Here is a 23,936-nt window from a genome sequence, read left to right as displayed (position 1 = left end):
ATGGAGCTCCTTTTAAGGTTGTGATCACAAGCCTCCTGCCTCCTATCCCTATTACATTATCTACCAACTGTCTTCAGATCACTGTGTACCAGCATCCTTCCTACCTCTCTAACATGCTGATATTCAGGCTGTTATCACTGTCTTAGGACATGAGCATCATCCCAAAGCTTGTGAGCTAAGCATATTTCCAGGCCCCACTTACCCCTCCTGCTTGGAGGATGGATCAATAATCTAGTTGTACCAGGCTCTCCAGGTGTTTCTAACACCTTGTCTCACATTCCAGGTCTATTGTGCCAGACTTGTAGCCCATCTTGATCCTCAACTTCTTTTGCTGTGGTCAGAGGGTGAGCAGCCCCTCATGCAGTTTTCCAAAACCTATGTTCATCCTTTATTCAAATTTCAGTTCAGAGAGAGCATGTTCAAGCCACCCTATGAGGAAGCACCCACAAGTACCACTATTTCTGTGGTCAGGTCTTCCTTTCTGTTTTACTTAACAATTACATGACCTATTAATTAAATTGTTTGTTGAATTCTTTCTACTATCAGACAGATAATATTTGCATATGTATGATTGACAATGTGTTACTCTGTTTATATATTTACAATTTAGAGTAATCAATTAACTCAGGATAACTAACCATCACCTCATATGCTGATCACTTCTTGTATGGTTAGAAATAGATTTCAAATCTGCTCAATCGCAACTTTTAAAGCATTCAATGAAGTGTAATTTACTATAATCATCAATCTGCAATATACCACCCAGGTTTAGAACTCTTGTCTAGCTGAACCCTTGGGTCAATCCATCCTCTGCATCCAACTCCTCTCTCAGCCTCTGTGTGTCATTGCAATTATTTAAATTATAAGCAAGTGAGATTACATATTTGTCTTTCTATGATTATTAATTTACTTGGCACATCACTTTCATTACTACTGTCATGAATACAACCTCCCTTTCTTTTTCTGTGTGCATGTGTGTACACATGGGTACATACATGTGGAGGGGGGGTAGAAGTGGACATGTGTGCATGAGTATATAGAGATATGAGATCAGTCTCAGATATTGTTCCGTGGGTGTCATGTACTTTATCACTGGCTTAGAACTCACTAGACAGAGTAAGCTAGCTGACCAGAGAGCCCCAACAATCTGCCTGTTTCCACTTCCCTCATGACCTAATGCCTGGTACTCACTACCATGCCCTGATGTCTTGTCTGTTTGTTGTTTTTGTTGGTGGTGGTGTTGTTCTGTAGTATTTTTATTAATTCCTTGGCATTTTCATACAGTGTATCTCAATCATACTCACAGCCTACCCTTTTCTTCCAGATACCTCCCCAACTTTTTTAAACAAGGGCTCTAGGGCTTGACTTGGGTCCTTGTGCTTATATAGCAAGCACTTTATCAACTGAGTTATGTCCATAACCCAGTACTTCACTTTTTAAAGGTTGAATATGTACAACTGAGTCATTTTTCTTTATCCATTTACCTGATGACCACATCTAGTTCATTTCTGTTTCTTAGCTATTATGCACAACGTTGCAGTGAACATTGCAATAAAGACATCGCTTTGACATATTGATTTTCATTCCTTTGGATATGTGCCCAGAAGTAGTATCGTTATATCATATATTCATTCTATTTTTAGTTTTCTGAAGAACTTCCATACTGTTTTCTGTAATTACTGTATTAATTTACATTCCCACCAACAACATATAATGATTCTCTCTTCTCCACTTTCCTGCCAATTTATCATTTTTTCCATCACAATAATTCTAACAGATATGAGTTACTAACTTGTTATGGTTTAGCATCTGCTTCCTCAATGATTTGAGGTGAAAGACTTTTTATATTCCTGATATATATATATATATATGTATATATGTATATATATATATATGTACTTAACTCTTTTGTCCATATTTTCAATGGATCAATTGTTTGTCAGCTACTTGATTGTGTTCCTTATACATTTGAGATATTTACCTATCAACATATATTAGATTTGCAACTGTTTCTTCATAATCCACAGGTTGTGTCCATATTCTATTATTCTCTTGATTATTCTCTGATTATTCTCTTGCTCTTCGAATGGTTTGTAGTTTGGTGCAATCCAATTTCTTTATATATACATATATATTTGTTGTCTGTATTTTCAGGATTATGTAGGAAACCTTGCCAAGACAAATGTTATAGAGAATTTTCTATGTTTTCTTCTAATGGTTCTATAGTACTAATTGGATGTTTAGTCTCTCAAAGGCTGAGGTCTTATTTGGTTCACATTTACACCTTGTATTTCTAATGTAACATTTGGTCTAGAACAATATTTCTCAACCTGCCCAATGTTGCAATGCTTTAATATAGTTTCTCATATTGTGGTGATGCCCCAACCATTAAGTTATTCTTGTTGCTGCTTCATAATATAATTTTGCTTACTGTTATGAGTTATAGTGCAAATATTTTTGAAGATAGATGTTCACTAACGGGTTGCAACCCATGGGTTTGAGAACTATAGATGTAGTGAAGACTCCTGAGTCAGTAGTAAACGAATGAAGGATTCTAAGGAGGGAAGGAAGGTCAGTGAGAGGGATGTAAGAAAGGAAGGAGGAAAGGAAAGAGAGAGCAAAAACACATCATAAAGAAGAGGAGCAAGAAAGAAGGAGAGAGGGTGGGAAATAGGGAAAAGGAAGAAGGGAAGCTAGAGAGGTAAAGGACATGACTTATTTCATTAGTGCTTAAAGCCAATTTTTCCTGAAAAATAATTTTCTCTAGAATTTATTAATTGTAGTCCACATAAACAAATTTTAGTTTGCAGCCCATTTTATAGTTTGTTTGTTGTTTGTTTGTTTGATTGTTTGGGGCTTTTGTTTGTTTTTTGTTTTAAGCAGTATATGGTAGACCATGATTTTTCTCCTAACTTAAAAAATGAGGTACATTCTGCTGGGCCTGGTGCCACACACCTTTAATCTCAGAACTTCAGAGACAGAGGCAGATGGATCTCTGAGTTCAAGGCTAGCAAGGTCTACAAAGTGAGTACCAGGACACCCAGTACTACACAGAGAAACCCTCTCTCAACAAACAAACCAAAACAAACAAAAAATGTAGATACATTCAGGTTCACTATATGTTGAAAAAGGATTCTCTCATGTTACCATACCCAGGTACAGTGAGAAATAGCTATATCAAGTGAAAAATTGAATAAATATAGAACAAAATTTCTAAATGATAGTAGTTATAATAACATATTAGCAAAGTATATTTTATGTCCATGTATTCAATGAGTATATATGTTCTATTCAATATTTACTCCATATAAATAATAAGTCTTGGAGAAAATTAAAGAGATGTGCCATGCGGCTCTTCATGTTAGGTTGGAGGACTTGGTCAAAATGTTTCCCACTGTATATCCTTTGACAGCAGCTAACCTTGACTAAACATGACAATGGGTATGGATGGCATGGCATGCTATTAGTGTGCTGTCTAGTTCCTAGCTTTATTTTTTACTGCCTCAGGAAACATAACATTGTTTGTTTCTTCCATTCTGATGTTGTTAGATGATAATCTGACAGCTGCCACAAACAGATCCTTCTTGATCGAGAATAGTTTTTCACTCCAAGAACTGTCCCATGCTCTCATTGGATAACCCATCCACCTCAAATATACCTCTGAGGCACGTGCCTCCTGAGTTTGTCACTTCCTTTTCATGTTTTAGAAAATGAAGTTAACAGAGGATATTTTATATTTACAGACCCTTGAAATGAGACAGCTCATGACCCTGGTAATGGAGTGATCTGTTCTCTTCCACTTCCTAAGCAGAATGTAACCAAATATAGGTCTCAGGGTCCCAACTTACTACTTGTGTTTTTTTATTTGTTTTTTTAATTAATTAATTTATTTTATGTATACAAGTACACCATTGCTCTGGTCAGACACATAAGAAGAGGGCATCAGACCCCATTGCAGATGGTTTTGAGCCACCATGTGGTTGTTGGGAATTAAACTCAGGACCTCTGGAAGAACAGTCAGTGCTCTTAACCACTGAGCCACCTCTCTAGCCCCACCCCCCAACTTACTGTTGACAAATACTTCTGTGCCAGCATTAGTTTCTATCCTGAAGGTAGAACTGGGGCTATGTCAATGCTCAACATAGCATTATAGTCTCTCTTACCAATGATGTTCAGTTGCTCATGACTTCTCAGTTAACAACTGAGAAAATCGTACAGTCAGCATGATGAAAAGGAACACGTTAGTGGCAATTTCAGTAACACATTAGTGTTCTTTAGCTACTTCATCCCCATTTTAATACACTGAGAATTCTATACTGCAACATGGGTCTGAGAAGGCGTTGAAACTTAAGATGTGCTGATGAAGATTTTCTTCCCAGCAGCCTCTGATCCACAGTCTGTGTTTAACCAGCAACATCTAAGATAAATGGATTTGTTTCATGCATAGAATTTAGTGGTACATAATGATCCCAGCATTGTCCATTGGAAGCTACCTCATACTTTGTCGTGTCAATTGGCTTGCAGAATTGCTAAGAATCTCTGTTATGGAACAGGCTAAAGAATACCTAAGTCATCAAAGATACATGAACCAAATCCTATGCTTAAATGGTAAGAGAAGTAATATTCGATGACAATGGGGACTCAGAAGTTCACACTGCCCCAGGTAGAGGAGGGATAATAAGAAAGACAAATCAGCTGTTATCATAATCCTTCTTGTTTCAATCACTCTATTCTTATGGTACCTGAACCATAGATGCCCAATGATGACATCACCTCCTCTTTTTAAGAACAGATACCTTAAAGTTAGTGATGTTAAAAACACAAACTAAGGCCTCATTATATATCACTAAAATCAACACATGAAACAAGTCCATTTGTCTTAGATCTTGCTGATTATACACAGACCATGGATCAGAGGAGGCTGCTGGGGAGAAAGCTTCATCAGGACATCCTAAGTTTCATCCCCTTCTTGCGTCCACACTGAAGATTTTCTTTTTCCTACCTTAGCACTGATTTAGTGTTCTATTGGGGTAATCTAAAGTAGGTAAAAATAAGTGTGTGTGTGTGTGTGTGTGTGTGTGTGTGTGTGTGTGTGTGAGAGAGAGAGAGAGAGAGAGAGAGAGAGAAGAGAAGGACGAAGAGGAGGAGGGGGTGGTGAAGGAGGAGAAGGAGGAGGAAGAATAAGAAGAAGAGGAAGAAGAGAAAGGAGGAATAGTAGAATGGTGTGAATAGTAGAATGGTGTGCTGGCTAGTTTTATGTCAACATGATACAATCTACAGACCTCTGAGAGGAGGGAATATCTATTGAAAAATAGGTCTCTCTAATATCCTGCTTTAGGAATGCAGGTTAAGCACTTTCTTAACTAGTGATTGATGTGAGAGGGTCCACACTCTTGTGGTTAGTGCCAACCCTGGGCACTGTAGTACCTAGGGTGGTCCTAGGTACTACAAAAACAAACAAGCAACAAAATACAGGCTGAGTAAGCCACTGAGTGGCACTCCTCCATGTCCTCTACATCTGCTCCTGTATCTCAGTCCTTCCCTGTTTGAGTTCCTATTCTGACTGCCCTTGCTGATAGAGTGTGATATGGAAGTGTAACCAAAATAAACCCTTTCCTCTCCAATTTGCTTTTGGTCATGGTGCTTCATCACAGCAATTGGGAAGCATAAGCAGGATAATGAGTATTGAGTAAATAGCATTAGAAATAATCAAAATAATATTTTATAAAAACTCTCTCCAGCTTAAAGTCATTCCGATATTTTCTAGTATCTTTGTGCTTTGTGTACCTAGAGTATAGTCAAATACAAACTTAAAACCTAGTAGGAAAATAAATGTAGCTTTAAAATCCAGTTCTAGCATTTACTACCAATATAAATTTGACCTATCCAAACTTAGTTTCTCCATCTTTACAACATAAGTGACACTACTTCATGTGATGAGGCTTAAGTGAAATACCTTATGTAAAGTTTATAAATAAAATAATGATATAGGTCATAGGATGGCAGGATATAATTTACAAGTTATTAGCCTTCTCCTGAACACAGCAACTTTCAACACATGACACCATCAGTTCTCTTGAATGGGAAAATTGAGCTTTTTCTTCCTGCTTTAGTTGGGTACAAAGTTGATGAGAGGTTCGGAAACACAGCATACTATTTAAATAATAAGTCATATTGACACAATCCCTCATCCTTGAAGGACAAAATCAAAATTACTATGGAATGTTCAGCTTAATCCCTGTCCCTCTTATTATTTCCCCTAAGGTAAACTATTTTTGAAGAACTGATTTCTTTTAAAGTCAGATGATATATCTCATTACATAAAATATAACAGAGAATGTGACTCAGCCCTTAGCTTTGAGGAAAATGATGTAAAGAACATTGCTTGTAACAAAATTGGAAAATTAAAATGTCCATCACAAACTAAAGGTAAATGTCAATGTCTTCTAAGAATGCCTTAATAGAGGGTCAATGAGATGGCTTAGTGGAAGTAAAGACACTGATGGACAAAGTTGATGACACTTGGTTTCTTCCCTAGGACCCTGTACTGGCTGGTTTTGTGTGTCAACTTGACACACAGGCTGGCGTTGTCACAGAGAAGGGAGCTTCAGTTGAGGAAGTGCCTCCATGAGGTCCAGCTGCGGGGCATTTTCTCAATTAGTGATCAAGGGGGTAGGGCCCCTTGGGGATGGTACCATCCCTGGGCTGGAAGTCTTGGGTTCTGTAAGAGAGCAGGCTGAGCAAGCCAGGGGAAGCAAGCCAGTAAGAAACATCTCTCCTGACCTGCCTGAGTTCCAGTCCTGACTTCCTCTGGTGCTCAACAGCAATGTGGAAGTGTAAGCTCAATAAACCCTTTCCTCCCCAACTTGCTTCTTGGTCATGATATTTGTGCAGGAATAGAAACCCTGACTACCAACATAAGGGAAGGTGAGAACTTCCTGTCAAACATTGTCCTCTGAGCTATACTACACATGCATGTACCTGTGTATACCTGTGTATACCTGTGGTACTCATGTACCACCCACCTACATAAGTAAATAAATCAATGAAGTATTAAAAAGTGAAATTTAAAAGTGAAAATGCCTTAACAGAACTTCAGATTTTAAGGCATTCAAACCCCACGATACTAACCTTCTACAAACAGCCAGCATATAACCCCTGCCACCCAGAGCTAATTAATCCTGGGTGCCTCACTTTCTTGCTTACTATCTGGGAACAATAAAAGCTAACATTTCTAGTTATATTTCTAACATTTCAAAGAAGCCATTGAATTCTAAAAATAAGACTTGTTAAGGAAAGCCACAATTAACATAAAGAAGAAGTGATTCTGACGAAATGTCTGGCTTGATGAAGCATGCTGCTTTATTCCTCACAGTTTCATTTTGTTGGTTTGTTCACTTGCTTGTTTTTTCTTTGTTTTGCTCCTTTCTTATATAGATAAGGTTTTACAGAAATTTTTCTTCTCTGGTGAGATCCACCTTGAAAACCTAAAGAAATGAACAATATGCTTCCATGTGTTCCATTGGATGACCATGCTTTGAATGAATGACCAAGACAAAGCCTCTCGAACTGATGGCATCTCTATTCTACTGAGGAAAACCTACAGCCTCCCCGCAAGCTCATATAGAGTTTGGTGCGAATACAGGATGGTCATAGATTCCTTGCATCTTTCTCATAATGTCTTTCTCTATTACCAAACACAAGCAAGAAAAAGAGCTTGTTTTCATCCTCTGGGGATCTTCTAGGAGGGAACTTTTTCTTTCTTTGGGCCAGTGGAGCAGCAGAGCCTAGGAACCTGCCCCTTTTCCCTTCTACCACTTCTCATCTTGCTCTCTGTCTTCAGTTCCTATCAGTTTCTACTCTGGGGGAATGGGCCAGGAAATCTTTACATGATATAAATCAGACCCAAATATCAGTCCCCCACACACACTTAGAGCAGCTTCAGGACAAAACCAACTCCTTACAAGGACTGTCAGCTATATTGATCTCTGCTCCCTGCCCAGAATCATCTGTCACATCTCCACATGCATATTATTTCAGTTTAATTGGACAATCTTTAGTTCCTTGTACCAGTCAAGCACTTAAATGAGTTTCCTTTATAAATTCACCTGGGAAATACCTGCTATTTAGTCTCAGTTAAAATTCTGCCTGAGAAGTTATCCCTGAACACTCACCTTAACTACCTTTAACCATTCAGGCTAGTCAATTTCCTTCCTCCTCGAATGGTACAGTGTATAACTCCAGGATAGCTGTTTTCATTCTGCAATGTAATTATTGGCTGCTTTCCTGGCTTCTCTGATATGTAGACAGCATAATCTACACTCCTAGATAAATGTGTAATATTCAGGAATAGCTGAAACTCCTCCTGATAAACTAAGCAGCATGATCATTAAGGAAGTTTTTTTTTAATTAAGTAAATAAAACACTATCCAATAACACAAGCAAAATTACTCAAACTATTGATTATTAACCCAGACTACAAATGTCATTTCTTATAGCTCATTCTTACATACATTTTAGAGTCCTTTTGCCTCTACATTGTAAACTGTCTGGTTTCTTTATTGTGTTTTCACTGCCCCTGGTACTTAAGGCTACAAACTAACTTGTCCACAGGTTACCTCTGAATATGTCAGCTTATGAGTAATATCTATCCACTATCGTCAAGAAAACTAAAACTGAAAGTGAGTGTATCCTAGAGTTAAGTTGCCAGAAAACAGGGAAAGAGTAAGATGATCCAAAATAATTACAAGGAATATAAGTACTTGAGACAAACAAGAGATCCCTGTATCATTACAAGAAGAAAGTAAGTTTATGGCAACATAGGAGTGATTTAATCTCATTTTATCTGAAAGTTACTGAGCAGGCTTCTGTAAAAGGCAACTGTTAAGATATATCCATGCCTTTTCTTCCCCACTATGTATACACTTGGTAGACAATCTATGATAACTAGAGAGACCAATCACTCCTTTACATAGCTGTCAAATACCATGCTTCTATCTTGCTATAGTTTTGTGTTTTGAATGTGAAATGTTCCCTGATCCCCAAGTTGCTCTGAGTTGGCGGCAGTTTGTGGGAAATTGAAGAATCTTTAGGGAGTAGAACATTACAGGAGGTAATGGGTTATTGGAAGCACCAAGCTTAAGGTCTAATAGCTTGGGCCAATGCCCCATCCATTCTCTGCTCCTGACTAGGGATGCAGTGAGACCACCCCTAACCCTCTGCCAGCACACCTTCCCTGCCATTATGAACTACAGTTTTAAACCATGCACCAAACAAAACCCCTCTTCTGAAAGCAGCCTTTGTCAGATACTTTTCCAGCACAAGGAGAGAACTTAATTAACACAGATGGGTACTTTAAGATGATTTTGCCACATACAGAGTCCCTAATGAGAGTCTCGAGCCAGCGTCTAGAAATTCAAAATCTATGTAGTTAATATACTGAAGAAGAGTAAAACTGAGGATAATATATAGTTTTCTCACTTAACCTATTAAATCTGGTCCAAAGGAGCTTTAACGCCTTTAGACTATCACATACTCTGCATTGAATCCTCTTCCTCCTTTTGCTTTTCCTCCACTTTCAGAAAAATATGTCCCTTTTTTGATAAATGAACATAATGCTTAAAACATTACCGAAAAGGGCTACAGGCTTTAAAACTCAATGCTGTTACAAAGCATACTTGAAGTTCAAGGTATGTGTTCTTTTCACAAATTGTAATATATACCAGGATATACTTCAGTTTGCTAAGAAGAGATGAAGAGAAAAGAACTGCACCCAATAAATGGCACTATTAGTTGATGTATGTGTATTGTCCCTGTCTCCCCTGTGCCCCCCTCCCAAAGGTAGACACTGGCATATCTACCCACATGGTGCATATCAAAGAAGCCATAGCAAAGGAAATAAACCTAGAGATGAAATATCACTTTTAAAAGGTAACTTCGCCTTCACTACTTCTCACAATTTGGCCTGATTACAGATTCTGCAGTGGCCATCTGAGGCTTTATGCCCTGCTTGCCACATAAGACATCTAAAATGCTCTGTTCCTCCCTTGCTATTCTGAGTCAAAGCAGCCTGACCCAACAGGAATGATAGGCCATTATTGACTTTGCAAGGTGTCTCTTTGAATGACAGCAGCAGTGGCTTCTCCTGCAGATATTCACTGACATCTCCAGGCAGACGTCCTTTGTAGGGTATTCAGGATAAAGCCTCTGTTTCCCCAAGAGTACTTTTACTGCTTAGATCACACAATAGAAAATTAAAGTACTCAACTAAAATCCCCAAAAGGAAATATAAATCTCTGAGATGTTTTAATGACATTAATATCTCCCACATGCCTAAAATATTTCTTTAAAATGAGTTGAGAGAAAATGATATGGTCGTTCATAAGGTCCAAGCACTTAAATGTCCCACTCTAGAAAATGACCTTCCTGACCTAGAGAGTAATAAATTAAGAACTCAAGTGGCCCTTTCTTCCTCTTCAAAGTCCTTCCTTCTATCCGTGCTGAATGACTTAAAAGGAACCAGGCCCTCCATGGCAAATACAGGGAGAAGCATTAGTTATTTTCAGAATAGATCCTGTTGGGAGACAGTGATAGCATATGGTGCTTCAAATCTCTTTGGTCCCACCCAGAATGGAGTCATGTTCTTATCCCCATGACATAGCCTTTGTACAATAATATTTCATATGTACTTTTTGGTTTTCTGTCACCCTTTTGGAAGAACACTGGCTTCAGCCCCCTCCCCAACAATGGCTGCTGTCTAAGAAGTGTGACAGCTAGAAACCCTCTGATGTAACAATACCAAGGGTCACACAGGGCATCTTTCAGTCCAAAGTGGTACAAGAGCCTTCTCTACCTTGCAGGTCAGCTTTGGTCAACGCAACTTTGTTAGCAAAAGAACAGAAAAAGCGAAAACAATAACCAAAGGTTAGTTAGAGTCAACTGGTTAACATTATAGAAACAAAAATGCAGTCTGCATAGCCAACATCACTCAGACAGACACTTGAAATGCTCTACAAGGTCACCAGAGACAGCACAGACACAAGGATGCACAGACCAGGGCAGAGCGGGGCCTCTTGGGAGCCAAGTCAGCAGAGCTGGGACAGGAAAACAGTGAAGTTGACAAAGCACAAGCGACGGGCAGGGAGAGCCTTCCCACACATACACAGCCAACCCCAAGGCACTCAGTCTAGAGATAAAGGCAGCATGTGGCCAGACTGAAAGACACATGTGCACATTCAAAGCCCACAAAAATACTTTGGAACATTTAGGAGTTGAACACAGGAGAGTCACCAGGCCACCCCAATCCCCTTATACACACCCTTGAAAATTCCACCAAAGAATATGGCACCAGAGTCATGCAGTTCTACCCAGATGACCCACTGGGGACACCAAAGAACTTAATTTGTTTAATTTGTAGGAATATCAGCAAATGTTTGTGGGCAAAAAGGCAAAATGAATGTCCTTTTTTTGATTCATGCCAGTTCCAAAATGAAGCACGTGGTGTTTTCTTTCAGATGTTTACCCTCCACAACTGTGCAATAGTACTTCTGCTCAGGATGCTTTAGCCTCTACAGCTAAGGTGATCTCAACAGGTATTTATCAGCTGAGTTTGAAGTAAGGCATTATTTAAAGAAAAAAATCTTGGCCCAAATTAGAGATCAAATGTCGCAGCTAAAATTTGACTGGAAATCAGACTTAATTTCTAAATCAGAGACCTAAATTTAAAACCTACTTCAAGATCATTCCTAGTTACTAAGTAAATTAGTAGTCTGAGAACCAAAGAATGCCAAATTCACACATTTTAAAATAATTTCTAACTCTTATAACTTCTTACATATGTTCTTGGAAGGTCAGGTAAAGGTAAAATAATGCATTTACTGCTTAGGGATTTTAAAATATCAATGCCACTGACTTTGGCAAGAAATTATAATATATCTTAGACTGCTACACCTAAATATATAAAAACATAACATATTTGCCATTTTAAGTAGAACCAGGTCATTTCTTTTGGTAATGACATCTTATCCCCAACTGGCTTACTATTCTCTATGAAGAAATAATACCAAGTTACATGCTCTCTTTCCTGTGTATCCCATGTGCCTTATACCATAAGATATTCTTAAGAGTCACATGCTATGTGCAAAAGACTCATGAGAATGGAATCCTCTGTAGATTCTACAAGGATGGAGGTTCTTTGTTTCCCTTCCTTACTATTCCTTACAGTGACATTTCCATAGAACCCTAAAAAGGCGCCCAGGATCTTCTCTAGGGCCTTATTCACAATGCTGCAAACTTCCAATGATAGTAATTTATGCCTTAACCCACTTTTTGGCCATTTTTCCTCTCCACTTAAGCTAATTATGTAAGTCATCAGTGTACAATAAACAAGGACCTTCCTCCCTCCCTTGGCACTCAGCTTCCACTTCATCCCACCCAGTAGGGAAGCCTTAATGCTCGGTGGGCTACCATCATAATTATCTCCATGGCAATAGAGTGCATGTGATTAGGCCCTCGGGCTTTGCCATAGATAGATGGGAGATCCATCAAGTCGCAGTATCCGGCTTTGAACAATCAGAGTACTTAGAGAGAGGCTGGAGTCTACCATAATGCATGTGGTGAATCACCCAAGCTGATGGAGAGCTTCAGGGAGAGCTGGGGACATTTGCCCCAGTGCGATGGGTAATTTCCTTCTGCTGGAGATCTCACTGTTTCCCCTAAAGCTCTCCTGAGTGGGGTTTGTTCCTCCCTTCTGTCTTTACATTTTTGTAGAAGTTAGTTTAAACTTCCTTTTTCTCCAGTATTGTCACTTCATTTCATTATAACTACAAGTTTCACATTCTATGGATTTGTGCTTCCAGTACAGCAGCCAGACACACGTGTGGCAAGAGTGCTTCAAATGTGTGTGGCCCGAACTTAGTGGCTGCTGCAAAGGTAAAGCACACAAGCTTTTGAAGGTTTAATACAATCAAAAGGATATAAAATTCCCATGAGTCATTTTATGACACACACCAAAATGCTAATATTTTGGATATATTTGGTTAACTAAGATAAAATGTATAATGAAAACTAATTTCCTGTTATGCTACAAATTTTGAAATATTACTATTAGGAAATTTAATGTGTGACTTGTGCTACATTTCTCTCTCTTTTTTCTAGCATGTATGTGGTGCTGTGTGTGCAAAGCATACACATACAGAGGCCAGAAGTTGATGTCAGGCATCTCCTTCAATGGCTTTGTGCCTTACTTACTGAGGCAATCTCTCACTTGGACCCAGAGCCTACTTTTAGTCAGCTTGCTCCAGATACCCTATCTCTGTCTCTGTGGCCTGGGACTGAGGATGACCTACCCAGTTATGAGGATGCTAGGGATCTAAATTCTGGTGCTCATGCTAGCAGAGCACTTGTTTTATCTGCCAAGTCATCGCCCCATCCCTTATACTACAGTTCTATTGGTTAATACAGCTTGAGAGTTAAATAGATTCTCAAGTGTTCAGTCTGAATAACATAAGACACATTAAAAATAATTTGCTATTTAAATAGTACTTTGTGCTTTCTTTTAAAAGATTTTATTTTCAATTGTGTGTGAAAGTATGTGTGTGTCTATGTGTGTGTGTGCATGTGCACACTCATGCATATCAGAGAGACAGAGAGAGAGAGAGAGAGAGAGAGAGAGAGAGAGAGAGAGAGAGAGAGCAAACCTAAATACAATGCAAGAAGAAAGTATTGTAACACTGGATGTAGTGTTATAGGTCACATAATATGGGTACTAGGAACTGAATTTGTATCCTGTGGAAAAGCGGGACTGCTTTTAACTCCTTAGCCATCTTGATTAGCCCTGCTTTCTGCCTTTAATATGTAATTTCACATTGTAATTTAACTTGATATGGCAATTCCGAAAGAAGCTCAACTCCTGTCATCCCAAAGCCTTCTAAAGTAAGATACTCATTTGAATGCCAAACACATCATTTTTCCCTGCATTGTCTTTTAACATCTGAAGAACTATGAGTAGACCAGTAAGTCCAAAAATATGGTCAAGTAGAATGAAATTGTGCAGCATTTTCAGGAAAACACAAAATGGCTACCTCAAATGCCTTTTAATTCCTAACCTCTTGCCCATCATACACACACAGACAAACAGACAGGCAGATAGACACACACACACACACACACACACACACACACACACACATACACACACACTATATTTAATAGCCATCAGGAATCTCGGAATTAAAAACATTGTCTTAGTTAAAGGAAACCTGGAAGCAGATCACAGGGATAATCCTTTTGACACTAGTACTAGGCAACTGACTCAGGCAAGGCAAACATCTTTTATAGCACAGGTTAGCCTGAGAAGCATTTGCCAAACTGCTTTAAAGGGATAGAGATAACTCAAATGGAAGCTGCTTTAGAAGCAGTGTTCATGAACTTGAACACAGGAAGTAAGTGAACAGCTTTCGACATGAAAACTGAAAGATGGATGCAAGGAAACACCGTACGTTGCACAAAGGACCATTAGGCTCAGCCAGAGGAACGAAGATCTTGCTGACTGGTTAGGCAATCACTTTGGCTGTAGATGACCTGCAGTTATTTCTTGGGCCAAGTGAGGGCAGGAATGAACTCAGAATGTGTACACTGCTGCCCTCTACTGGCTAAAACGAAGCTGTTCTTACAGTCACCAACAGCTCTGGAAAGACATTACTTTTACCATCTATAGAAACAGGCTGAGCATGGTTGTTGTGCAGCATGGGTAAACATGCAGTACTATTATGTGCCTCGCATGAGATCATATCCAGGAACAATAATCCCACATTTATTCAGTACCCACTATGTATCAGGCATTTTGTATCTTTCAGATTTTTTTTCATACTACTTTTAAAAGGGCCTATTATTGTCCCATTTGGCAGAGAAAGAAAAGATAGATCTGACATTTGGCAGAGAAAGAAAAGATAGATCTGAATGGTTAAATAAATTACCAAATGTCACCTGGACCTTAATCCAGGTCTTCCTAATGTGGGAACTGAGGCTATTCCTTGACAGTTCCCTGAGGACTGAGGAGCAGAGCCTGATCCAGCAAGTACTAAATAAATGATAGTTCCCTTCCAACATCATGACAGTGTGACATCATTTCTCTATGTCCCAATAAATTTGCATCAAATAACCAAATAATTGGTAACATCAATGCGGACTCTTTGCATTGTCCTTTATCATTGTTAAAATAGAAATAGAAAAGAAAGGCACAAATTGGGAGAAATCTGATGCCCATGACAAGGAAGGTGTACAACCCTGAAAGGACATCTGCCAGCATGCCTTCTTAAAGCCTGTGGCACACGTCCAGCATACTCAACCAGTGACAAGAGGACACCGATGAGGATGCACTGTAGGATGGTGAATGACATTGACAGAGGATGGGTAAACTGAGGAAAGAGGCACTGGCAGAGCAGCAAGGGGGCTCGGTGCTGTGACAAGGCTGGGCCTTAGAAAGAAGAGAGGTTCTACCTTCACATCCTCGCTCGATCTGTCCACTCCTGTGGAGAGCATCGTTGATGAGATCAGGCAGGCGTCCATTCAAGTCCACAGAGGCCAGGCAGCCCTGAAATCCATCCCGAGAGGCCACGAGCTTTGGAAGGTTGCTGTACATGCCCTGGGCTAAGCCAGCCATGTAGAGGTCACCTAGAAAAGAAGGAAGACAGCAAAAGAGCTGGAGAAAGATGTGGTAGCCATCTCCACTAATGCTTAAACAAATTAGCTTGTTTCTTAGATGATGATAATACAACTATGGGGGAAGGCGTAGGGTCAGCTAAAATAAAAATAACTACCAGAACTTCTAAATTCTTAAAACAAAAAAAAAACTAAATATTTATTATAGGTCATTCATTCTGTGTCCAAACATCTCACAAAGTTTGAATCACCATATCAACTGTACAAAGTAGTGTCTACCTAATTAAATAAAGACTAACAACATTTTCAACAAGACAATCATTTATTGAGTAGTTTTATGTGCTTGTTAGAAATAATGTGTTGAGTGTTTTTCAGACATCCCATCAAACATCTAACAATGCATAATGAGAGTAACAACTACCATGTCCTTTTGGTATATGTATTATTACACAGTACCGATTATGGCTGAGGCAATGTCACCCAGGCACAAAGACTTAGCCAAATATTTTCCCTCTCTAGTAAGGACACACCCAAAATTTGACAAAGTCTTGACTTATCACCTCACCTTTTGGACCTTCAAAAGTCATTCCTAATATCATCACAGATCAGGAAGCATCTTTGAGGTATGGTCTATATAGAAACTGGATAAATGGCCTTATGGTATAATTCAATAGTTTTCAAATGGAAACATCTTTGAGGTGTGGTACAAAAGATATGGCTGGAATTCCTAACCTGGAGCTTCCCTGTGGAAGCAAACATTTCGTTGCAAGGTGAGCTCTAAAATATAAATTCAATATAAGGATTACCTTTCAAATCCAGATTTTTGGCACCATTGATGACCTGAGTGACTACCTTGGTATCCACCTTCAGGCTGTGGGTATTACTGTTGTCCCTAGTGATGACCACGTTGTGCCACTGGTTATCATTCAGGGGGCGGTCACTGTTGCCTTTGATCACATTGGGACCATTGCCAAGATCAAACACATAGTGTATGTACCTGCAAAAGACAAAAGAGCACACAATCGCTTCAGGGTCCATGAAGTAGTTCAGGGGTAATCACACACATAGCAGAACCAAGGGGCTTTAAATTTCCCATGCTTACTTTGCATAACATGCCAATTAAACATACTTAGAATCATCAGTAACTATTGTATCATACATTATTTCAATTCCATATTCACAGACTCATAGAGTCTCCTTTCATTTTCTTTAAGTCAAAACCATACAATATAGTGCAAGTTGGCATGGAACTCATAATCTTTCTTCCACAGATTCTCTAGTGCTGTAATTATGGGCCTATACTCACACACCCAGCCCAAAGTCACTTTTCTAATGCTCCATAGTAATACCTAGATATAAGGAATGCTTCAGTTAGGACCCTATAAAATACTAGAGGACAGTAATAGAATTCAACGACTATTGATCAGGGTATTGTTTGTTTATTTGTTTGTTTGTTTGTTTGAAACAAAAGTCATATGTAGCCCAGGTTGACCTCAAATTTGCTCTCCTGCCTTCAACTACTGATCCTTGTGTTTCTACCACACCAATGCTAGATTTACAGGCATGAACTGCCAGGTCCAATGCATACAGTGCTAGGATGGAACCCAGGAACTTCTGTGTGCTAGACAAACACACTAGCAAACCAGCTAGAACATCCTGAGTTCTGGTTTTGCTCCTATGTGACTACTTTCCATAGTCACATAGAGGGGCCAAAAAGAGGTTTAAAAAGAAATGATAATGTTGGCCTCTGCAATTTCCTGAAATTCAGGAAACTCAATTTGATAATTTTGGGTCCTACGGGACTATATCCGTGCTCTTCTCTCGAAATAATAATTGTAATGCTAATAGTAGTATTGAGAAATAACTAGATTTCATTTCTTACTCTGCATCTGCTAACTATAATTAGTAATAACCAAAATTTGGATGTGACACCCATCATAGCTATGGTTTATATAAATGAGCTTTACCCTATAATAGTTTCAAAGGACTACATTTCATAGTAAAAATCTTTATAAAATCAACCTAGAAGAATTTCCTTAAATAACCTTAGGAGTCCATGTACTTTCCAGTTCTAGTCATTTTGTGGATCTTTGTTAGCTAGGAGGGTACTAGCAGGGCCAGGGGGCATGGAGTAAAATGGACAGTTCTCTTCACAGCCATATTTTACAAAATGTTTCAGTAAAGATAGCCCACGTCCACTCTGTGGTTTCTCCTACTTACCCCTTGACCAGCTCAACAGCAATAAAATCATTGCCATCACCACTATTGAAGAGAATGAAGCCATCAGCTGAAGTGGTCTTGAACTGGAAGAAGAGGTGCATGGAGGTGTAGGCCTGTAGGGTGGCAAGGGTCAGGTAGCTGCTCTTGGTCTTAAAAGTGACAGGGTCCGCGATGATGTTTCTCAGTCCAAAGCGAGCCTTCAGTTCACAGTAGTCGATGTCGCCATTTTTGCACAAATCAATGTACAGCAAGCCATTGAACATGAGGCTCTGTAGATGGCCAATGAAACTGGAGGGGACCACGGAGATGTAACGCTTCTCAGTCATGATACCAGTTTCAATATTGTGGAACTCCAGGCGGGTGTGGTCACCCACCATTGTACCTGTAAAACCAGAAATGAGGCAGGAAAGGGAAAGCTACTCGGTTTCCTTACAGCCACCATACTCTGTCTTACAGGAGGAACGTGGTTCTAAGTTTCTGAGTTCTGTTCTGCTCTTTTATAACACACACCTGATCTGATCTCAGTCAGCAACTGAGGTCCTAGCTCAACCCAAGTTACCTGTCTGACTCATGATCCTAGGCAGCTGGTGACAATTCCACTTCACAGAAACTGTGAGCTTACTGACAACACAAGCTGAAGGACAATGCCATTCACTTTATTCAAGAAAGAACTCAGGAGGCAGAGATGGGTGATCTCCGTGAGTTTGAGGCCAGCCTTATCTACAGAATGAGTTTCAGGACAGTCAGGGCTTCATAAAGAAATTCTGCCTCAAACAAAACAAAATAAGAAAGGTAGAGAGAGAAAGGGAAGGGGAAAGGAAGGAGAAAAAGAGGGAGGGGGAGGAAGGAAGGAAAAACAATCTGAACACAAAGCATAAGAAATTATTTTCCTCTTTCTCTCTTATAAAGATAAAATTGGTGAGTGTTAGGCACTCATTACCAGGAATTGCTTGCTACAGTATCTCATTACTTGTTATTTCTGAAAATGTGGCGTTTTTTTCTTTTGTAAATCATCCATTCATTTTACCTATCAACAGGTGGTTATGATTTCCTAGAAATAATATTCAGTTTTCCTGTTAGAAGACTTTATAATTGAATCCTGTGGATTAATTAACTTGATCATAATCAGTTTGGACCACAGAGTTGATCTCTATTCACGTAACCATAGACTTTGATCTAAACTCTGGTCCTTGAAGGTTGGTCTGCATCTAAGCACCTAAACAGCTGAGCCTCGTACTCACAGTTGGCCACTCCAAGGTGAGACCTGAGAATTGGCATCTCTAGCAAGTTCCAGTCAGTTTTAGGGAAGATTAAAGATGTATTATTTAATTTTATTATTTAATTAGTATTTAAATATGTGAATATATGCAAATATAAAGTTTTGTGTGTATGAGTTTTCGATAACAGTTAGTGAAAAAGGTGGCTTAATTTAGTGGGACTAAAACAGCTTGGGAAACAGCCAGCTTACTACACTCATCCATGGCTTTGGTGCTAAAGAACCCAGCATGGCTCCTGTGGCATTTACACTGGGCTCACATGATCAATTGTGTCAAATTCCAAGGTTCAATCAAGTTAAGCCATTGTTTTATTATCAGATTTCTCACTAAAAAAAATAACATTTGCTGTCTATACACCTTATTTTTCCTTCTCTATTAGGCTAGAATTTGAGTGTCAAAGAGTGGGCATGTATCTTCTTGGATAACTTAACTTGAATCCAAGAAATAAGACCACATCTGAAAAACTTATTCATCTCCTTGTATTTTAAATATAGATTCTACCTCCTCAGAAGCAACCTCAGAAGTGATTCAAAGAGTTGAATATGAGCACAGAAATCAGGCTTACATTTGACAAGCTTCTTGGTGGTGTTTTGACAACCAGTGTCAAGTTATTCTTTTAATATAAGCAAAAATAAAATAATGATGTTCATTAAATACATAAATTGTAATTAGAAGCAAAAATCAAAATGTAAAATAAATCTGTTAACAACTGAATACCTAGAAAAAGGAATAAGGACATGAAATTACTTAATATTGACAATTATACTGGTTGTGAAATGAGCACAACCTAAAACTCACACACTTTAAAACAGTGGTGTGATTGACATAAGCCAACTGCAGTTTGGTCCCAGCTCTTCACGGCAGGTATCATGGGACCCGTTTAGAAAGTGATGGGGTAGGGGACCACAGCCAACTGGCATGGAGTCAGAAGGACTACAGGGTGGTGATGTGACTCCTTCCCCTAATTCACATCCCCACTACCTACACAGAAACCTTAGAGCAAAGTACTGATAAGGCAATTGGAATCCCTTATGATCCGAGGCGTTCCAAAAGGATCAGAGAAGTGATTTTCAATTCAGTTGAGAATTTTTGCAAAATTTTAGATAAGCCCATCTTCAGGATTGAGTAGTGAGGAAATTCTGCCTACCAGGAAAACCAGTTTTATAAAGCATATGGGATATTGGTTAAAATAAAAGAGAGACAAAGCAAGAAGTTGGTTAAGTAGGGTGAGAAATGAACAAGGAAATTCAAGAGGTTAGCCTAGAGTGAGAGTCTGGAATGAGGGATACACCATCACAAGTCTAGGGCAGGAGGGGATTCAACAATGCCGGCCTGAATTAGAAGGTAATTGGCTCAGTTATCCACTAACTGAACTCATTCACCCATAACACAGATTAAAATCAAACCAACTACCTCCTCTCAAAATCCTATAGTACCTCATCTGATAAAAGCATGAAACATCACTGCTTGACATTTGAAACTTCGACCAAAATAGCCAACTATTACAAAACAAATCCGTGGGTCATCTAACTCATATTAGTAACTGAGAACTCTGTATGAAATGATGCCCTCTGCCTTTTATGTTCAGACCAAACTTCCTCTCACTTACTGATAAGTGTATGTATACCTCAGAGCAGCTGCTCTCAAATTCCAGAGGAAAGAAAACTGTCCTGGTGAAAGGCAATAAATAGAAATGAAGAGTACATATCTCTATATGATACCCAGTGTGCTATGCTCTCCAACTATGACATGTGTCTTTACTACCATTAAGTCGTTGATGGCATCGTTATGTTGCCTTTGAGGTAATGGGACTTAGTGTTCAGAGCCGAAGCAGTTTGGTTAAGTCCCAGGTGGTAAATTGTTCAACTGAATCCAGGGATGCATAGCATACAGCCCACATCTTATGTGTATGCTCTAATATCTTTGAGGAAATTTCTGATTCATGCTTTATATCCTTGCTCAGTAAAAGTACCAGATTAAACTGATGTTGGCAGTGCCATATAGAAAGTGGAATAGAGTCCATACTTTCTTTCCACAGCTGGGTAGCTGGGTATCACACTATCACATGCCATTCTATCTAATTCAAGGTAATTGATTGGGCATATTTCCTAAAACAACTGTGCTGCCTTGACCCTTTGTAGTGTACTTACTTTCATAGTGACAGGCCATCTACATACTATAATTCTGAATGCTGATGGATTTGAATCTAGGAGAACTCTTGCCTGATCTGTAATTTCCCAAGAGGCCACACCACATAGTAAACCTGTCACTAGGTTGCCTTGGGTGTGGTTCTTAATTTTTTGGTTATCTCCATTTCTCCTGTGTGCATTGAGTCTGAAGCTGGCAGAATTAAAGGCATCGGGCCAGAAGACATTTTAGAAAGTGTCTGGGACCTTAATTATTGGCTAATACAAATTCTTAAAAAAGTCACTCTTTTCCTTTCTTTGATTGTTCTAATTACTTCTCATTTACTTTGCAAGCAATGTCTCCTTATGCATGGACCATTCTAGTGCCTTCTGGATGTCCAATGGCCTATAGCAGAGTCTGAGTTCAGCAAATATCAATGGCACAGTGGGGGTACATGCAGTGGGGCTCATATCTGAGATGGCAACTCGAAGGTCAGAATTTGTAGGACCAATTTTGTGTGTATTTGTATGATCCCTGGCCAACAGTCTAAACTCAGCCAAATAATAATGATAATAATAATTATGTTAGTAATTGTAGTGGGAAATTCTGGGAGAAAGCATTAGATTCCCTATGACTTCCAAACACAGGAGAATATTGAGAAAAGGAAGGCTTATAAAGGCTCAGTTGGGGATTTTCCACATTTATGTCACAATTCTCCAGCCTCACTTGATCTAAACATTTCCCTCAGGTGCTCAGCACATTTTAAAAGCATGCTATATCATAAAATACCTTATTCTTAAAAAACCTGAAGCAAGTGATGCATATCTAATTATTGGTGAACAGCAATGTGCATTAGCTTATCACAATGTGCCTAATGAATTTTGTAATGAAGAGCTTCATTTGACCAAACCTTTCCTATGCTCACTTTATCAACTTTTATTAACATGTATAGTAAGTTTTTGGTGGTGTCTTTGACAAATTATGGAGTTTTTAAAGTGTAGGTGGAGAAGAGAGAAGTCAATTGAGCAGAGCAGTAAAAAGTGGGGTGAATTTTTATACTAGCGAGAAGTTCTGAGCCAAGTGTGTGGTGTTAGCACATTAGGTCGCTATTCTGAGGAGCATAAACCAAGAAAGGTATTCTTTTAATTTGTTTTTAATAATAGAAATCCAGCCCAATCAATCAAGCAAGCCTTACTAACTGTCAAGTGAACTTAATACTTTTCCAAGAATATAATTATATGATAATAAATGAAAAACACCAGGTTGGAAAATAATTCTTTCCTGGCCTTTGGTAACATGTGAGCCTGGACTATTGTCTTTGTCATTTGTGTAGACTAGTTAGAAATTTGCCACACTGGGGGACCTTAGACGGCATGAAAGGGATTATTAAGTAAGCCAATAAGATGCCATTTATAACTTGGGGTCTGCATATATTTTAGACTCAGTGCCTGGTTTAATGAATTCTCTAAATTAAAATTAAATTCCCAAACCTGCTTTCACTGAAAAAAAGAAAAAAAAAATCAACAACAAAAATACCAGACAAAGAGACTAACTCTCTACCTCTCCCAAATTCCTTTCTTCTTTGTAGCTGCTGCGTTCTGCTGCCACTGAAGTAGGAGGTATGGCAGAAAGTGAAAGGATTTATTAATTTCAAATAAAATTACTGGATGGCTTGGACATTCCATGCTTTAGCCCTGTGTTCTAATTGTTAGGACTAACAGAAAGCACAGCACGTAATTGCCTTTATTCCAAAGGGTCTATGAAAGAACAATGATCAAGGCAAGGGATTATTGTACCCTTAGTTCTGCAAATCTTTGTGTTCTTTGTGTTTTTCCAGGAAAATGAAAGGAAATCACTGCTGAGAGAGAGATTGTGGTGAGAGTGCCACCTAGTGGCCACTATTCACAACGTGCTGCAAATTGCATCATTCTGGGATTTAACCAGCCAAATCCAAAGGAATTAGTGGTACTCACCACCTAATTTGTAGACCCCTGTTTGACCTCACAGCTCATGGGGACAGCTTGAATAATTAATGCAGATGGAAAGTGGCTTCTAAACAACATAATCTTTTTTTTTCCATCTCATTTTCTACATTCATTTTATACCATTAAGCTACCCTGAAGGTCTATAGGTTAGAAACTATTTCCAAAGACTGATTTGGGTCTTGTGGAATTGGAGTGCATGGGATAATTGGTATGGCTCTGTGTGCCTTCTTTTCTAGGAGGGAAGAGACAAAGTACCACGGTAGACATCCTGAGATGTATTCCCCATCTCGTCCTTACCCACTTCATTGTATTTTGCCTGCACTGGAGGAGAAATCATTTTCTTTTGATGGATTGCAAAGTGCAGCAAACTGCTTCCTTCTTTGGAATCACACAGACGTGGATTTGAAGCTTAATTACACAGCTCTAACATCCCATTCCTCTTCAGTAAAATGACAATAGGAACATTTATTTTGAAAGAATATTGAATTATTGAAGATTAAATGAATTGGTACTCGTAAAACAGCTATTGCAGCATCTAATGCTGAAAGGATATATGCTGTGTGTTTTTCCTCTTTGTGGACTGATCTCTCTCTGTCTCTCCATCTCCATCTCTCTGTGTCTCTGCCTCTGTCTCTCTCTCCCTTTCTCTCTTTCTCTCTCTCTCTCT

At 39.0% G+C, this 23,936-nt stretch overlaps 1 protein-coding gene across 23 annotated transcripts in view; it reads right to left on the bottom strand.

Annotated features, from left to right (window-relative positions):
- Positions 1 to 23,936, bottom strand: part of Nrxn3 (neurexin 3) — a 1,683,426-nt gene that overhangs the window by 790,564 nt on the left and 868,926 nt on the right. For 14 of the 23 annotated variants that reach the window (XR_004114172.1, XR_004114173.1, XM_031355959.1 and 11 more), the window contains 4 exons: positions 17,881 to 18,262; positions 16,467 to 16,657; positions 15,499 to 15,672; positions 10,853 to 10,879 (listed from right to left, as the gene is read on the bottom strand). Coding sequence is in view for 21 of the 23 variants with exons in the window: in XM_031355959.1 (XP_031211819.1) it covers positions 10,853 to 10,879; positions 15,499 to 15,672; positions 16,467 to 16,657; positions 17,881 to 18,262 (774 nt within the window). In the remaining 2 variants the exon portion in view is untranslated. The remainder of the gene's footprint in view (positions 1 to 10,852; positions 10,880 to 15,498; positions 15,673 to 16,466; positions 16,658 to 17,880; positions 18,263 to 23,936) is intronic. The other 9 variants (XM_031355970.1, XM_031355975.1, XM_031355964.1 and 6 more) reach the window with 1 other exon arrangement.

The sequence above is a fragment of the Mastomys coucha genome, unplaced genomic scaffold (assembly GCF_008632895.1).
Source record: "Mastomys coucha isolate ucsf_1 unplaced genomic scaffold, UCSF_Mcou_1 pScaffold6, whole genome shotgun sequence".
NCBI lineage: Eukaryota > Metazoa > Chordata > Mammalia > Rodentia > Muridae > Mastomys > Mastomys coucha.
Note: the sequence above shows the minus strand (reverse complement) of the source record. Positions and strands in the feature narration are given on the sequence as shown.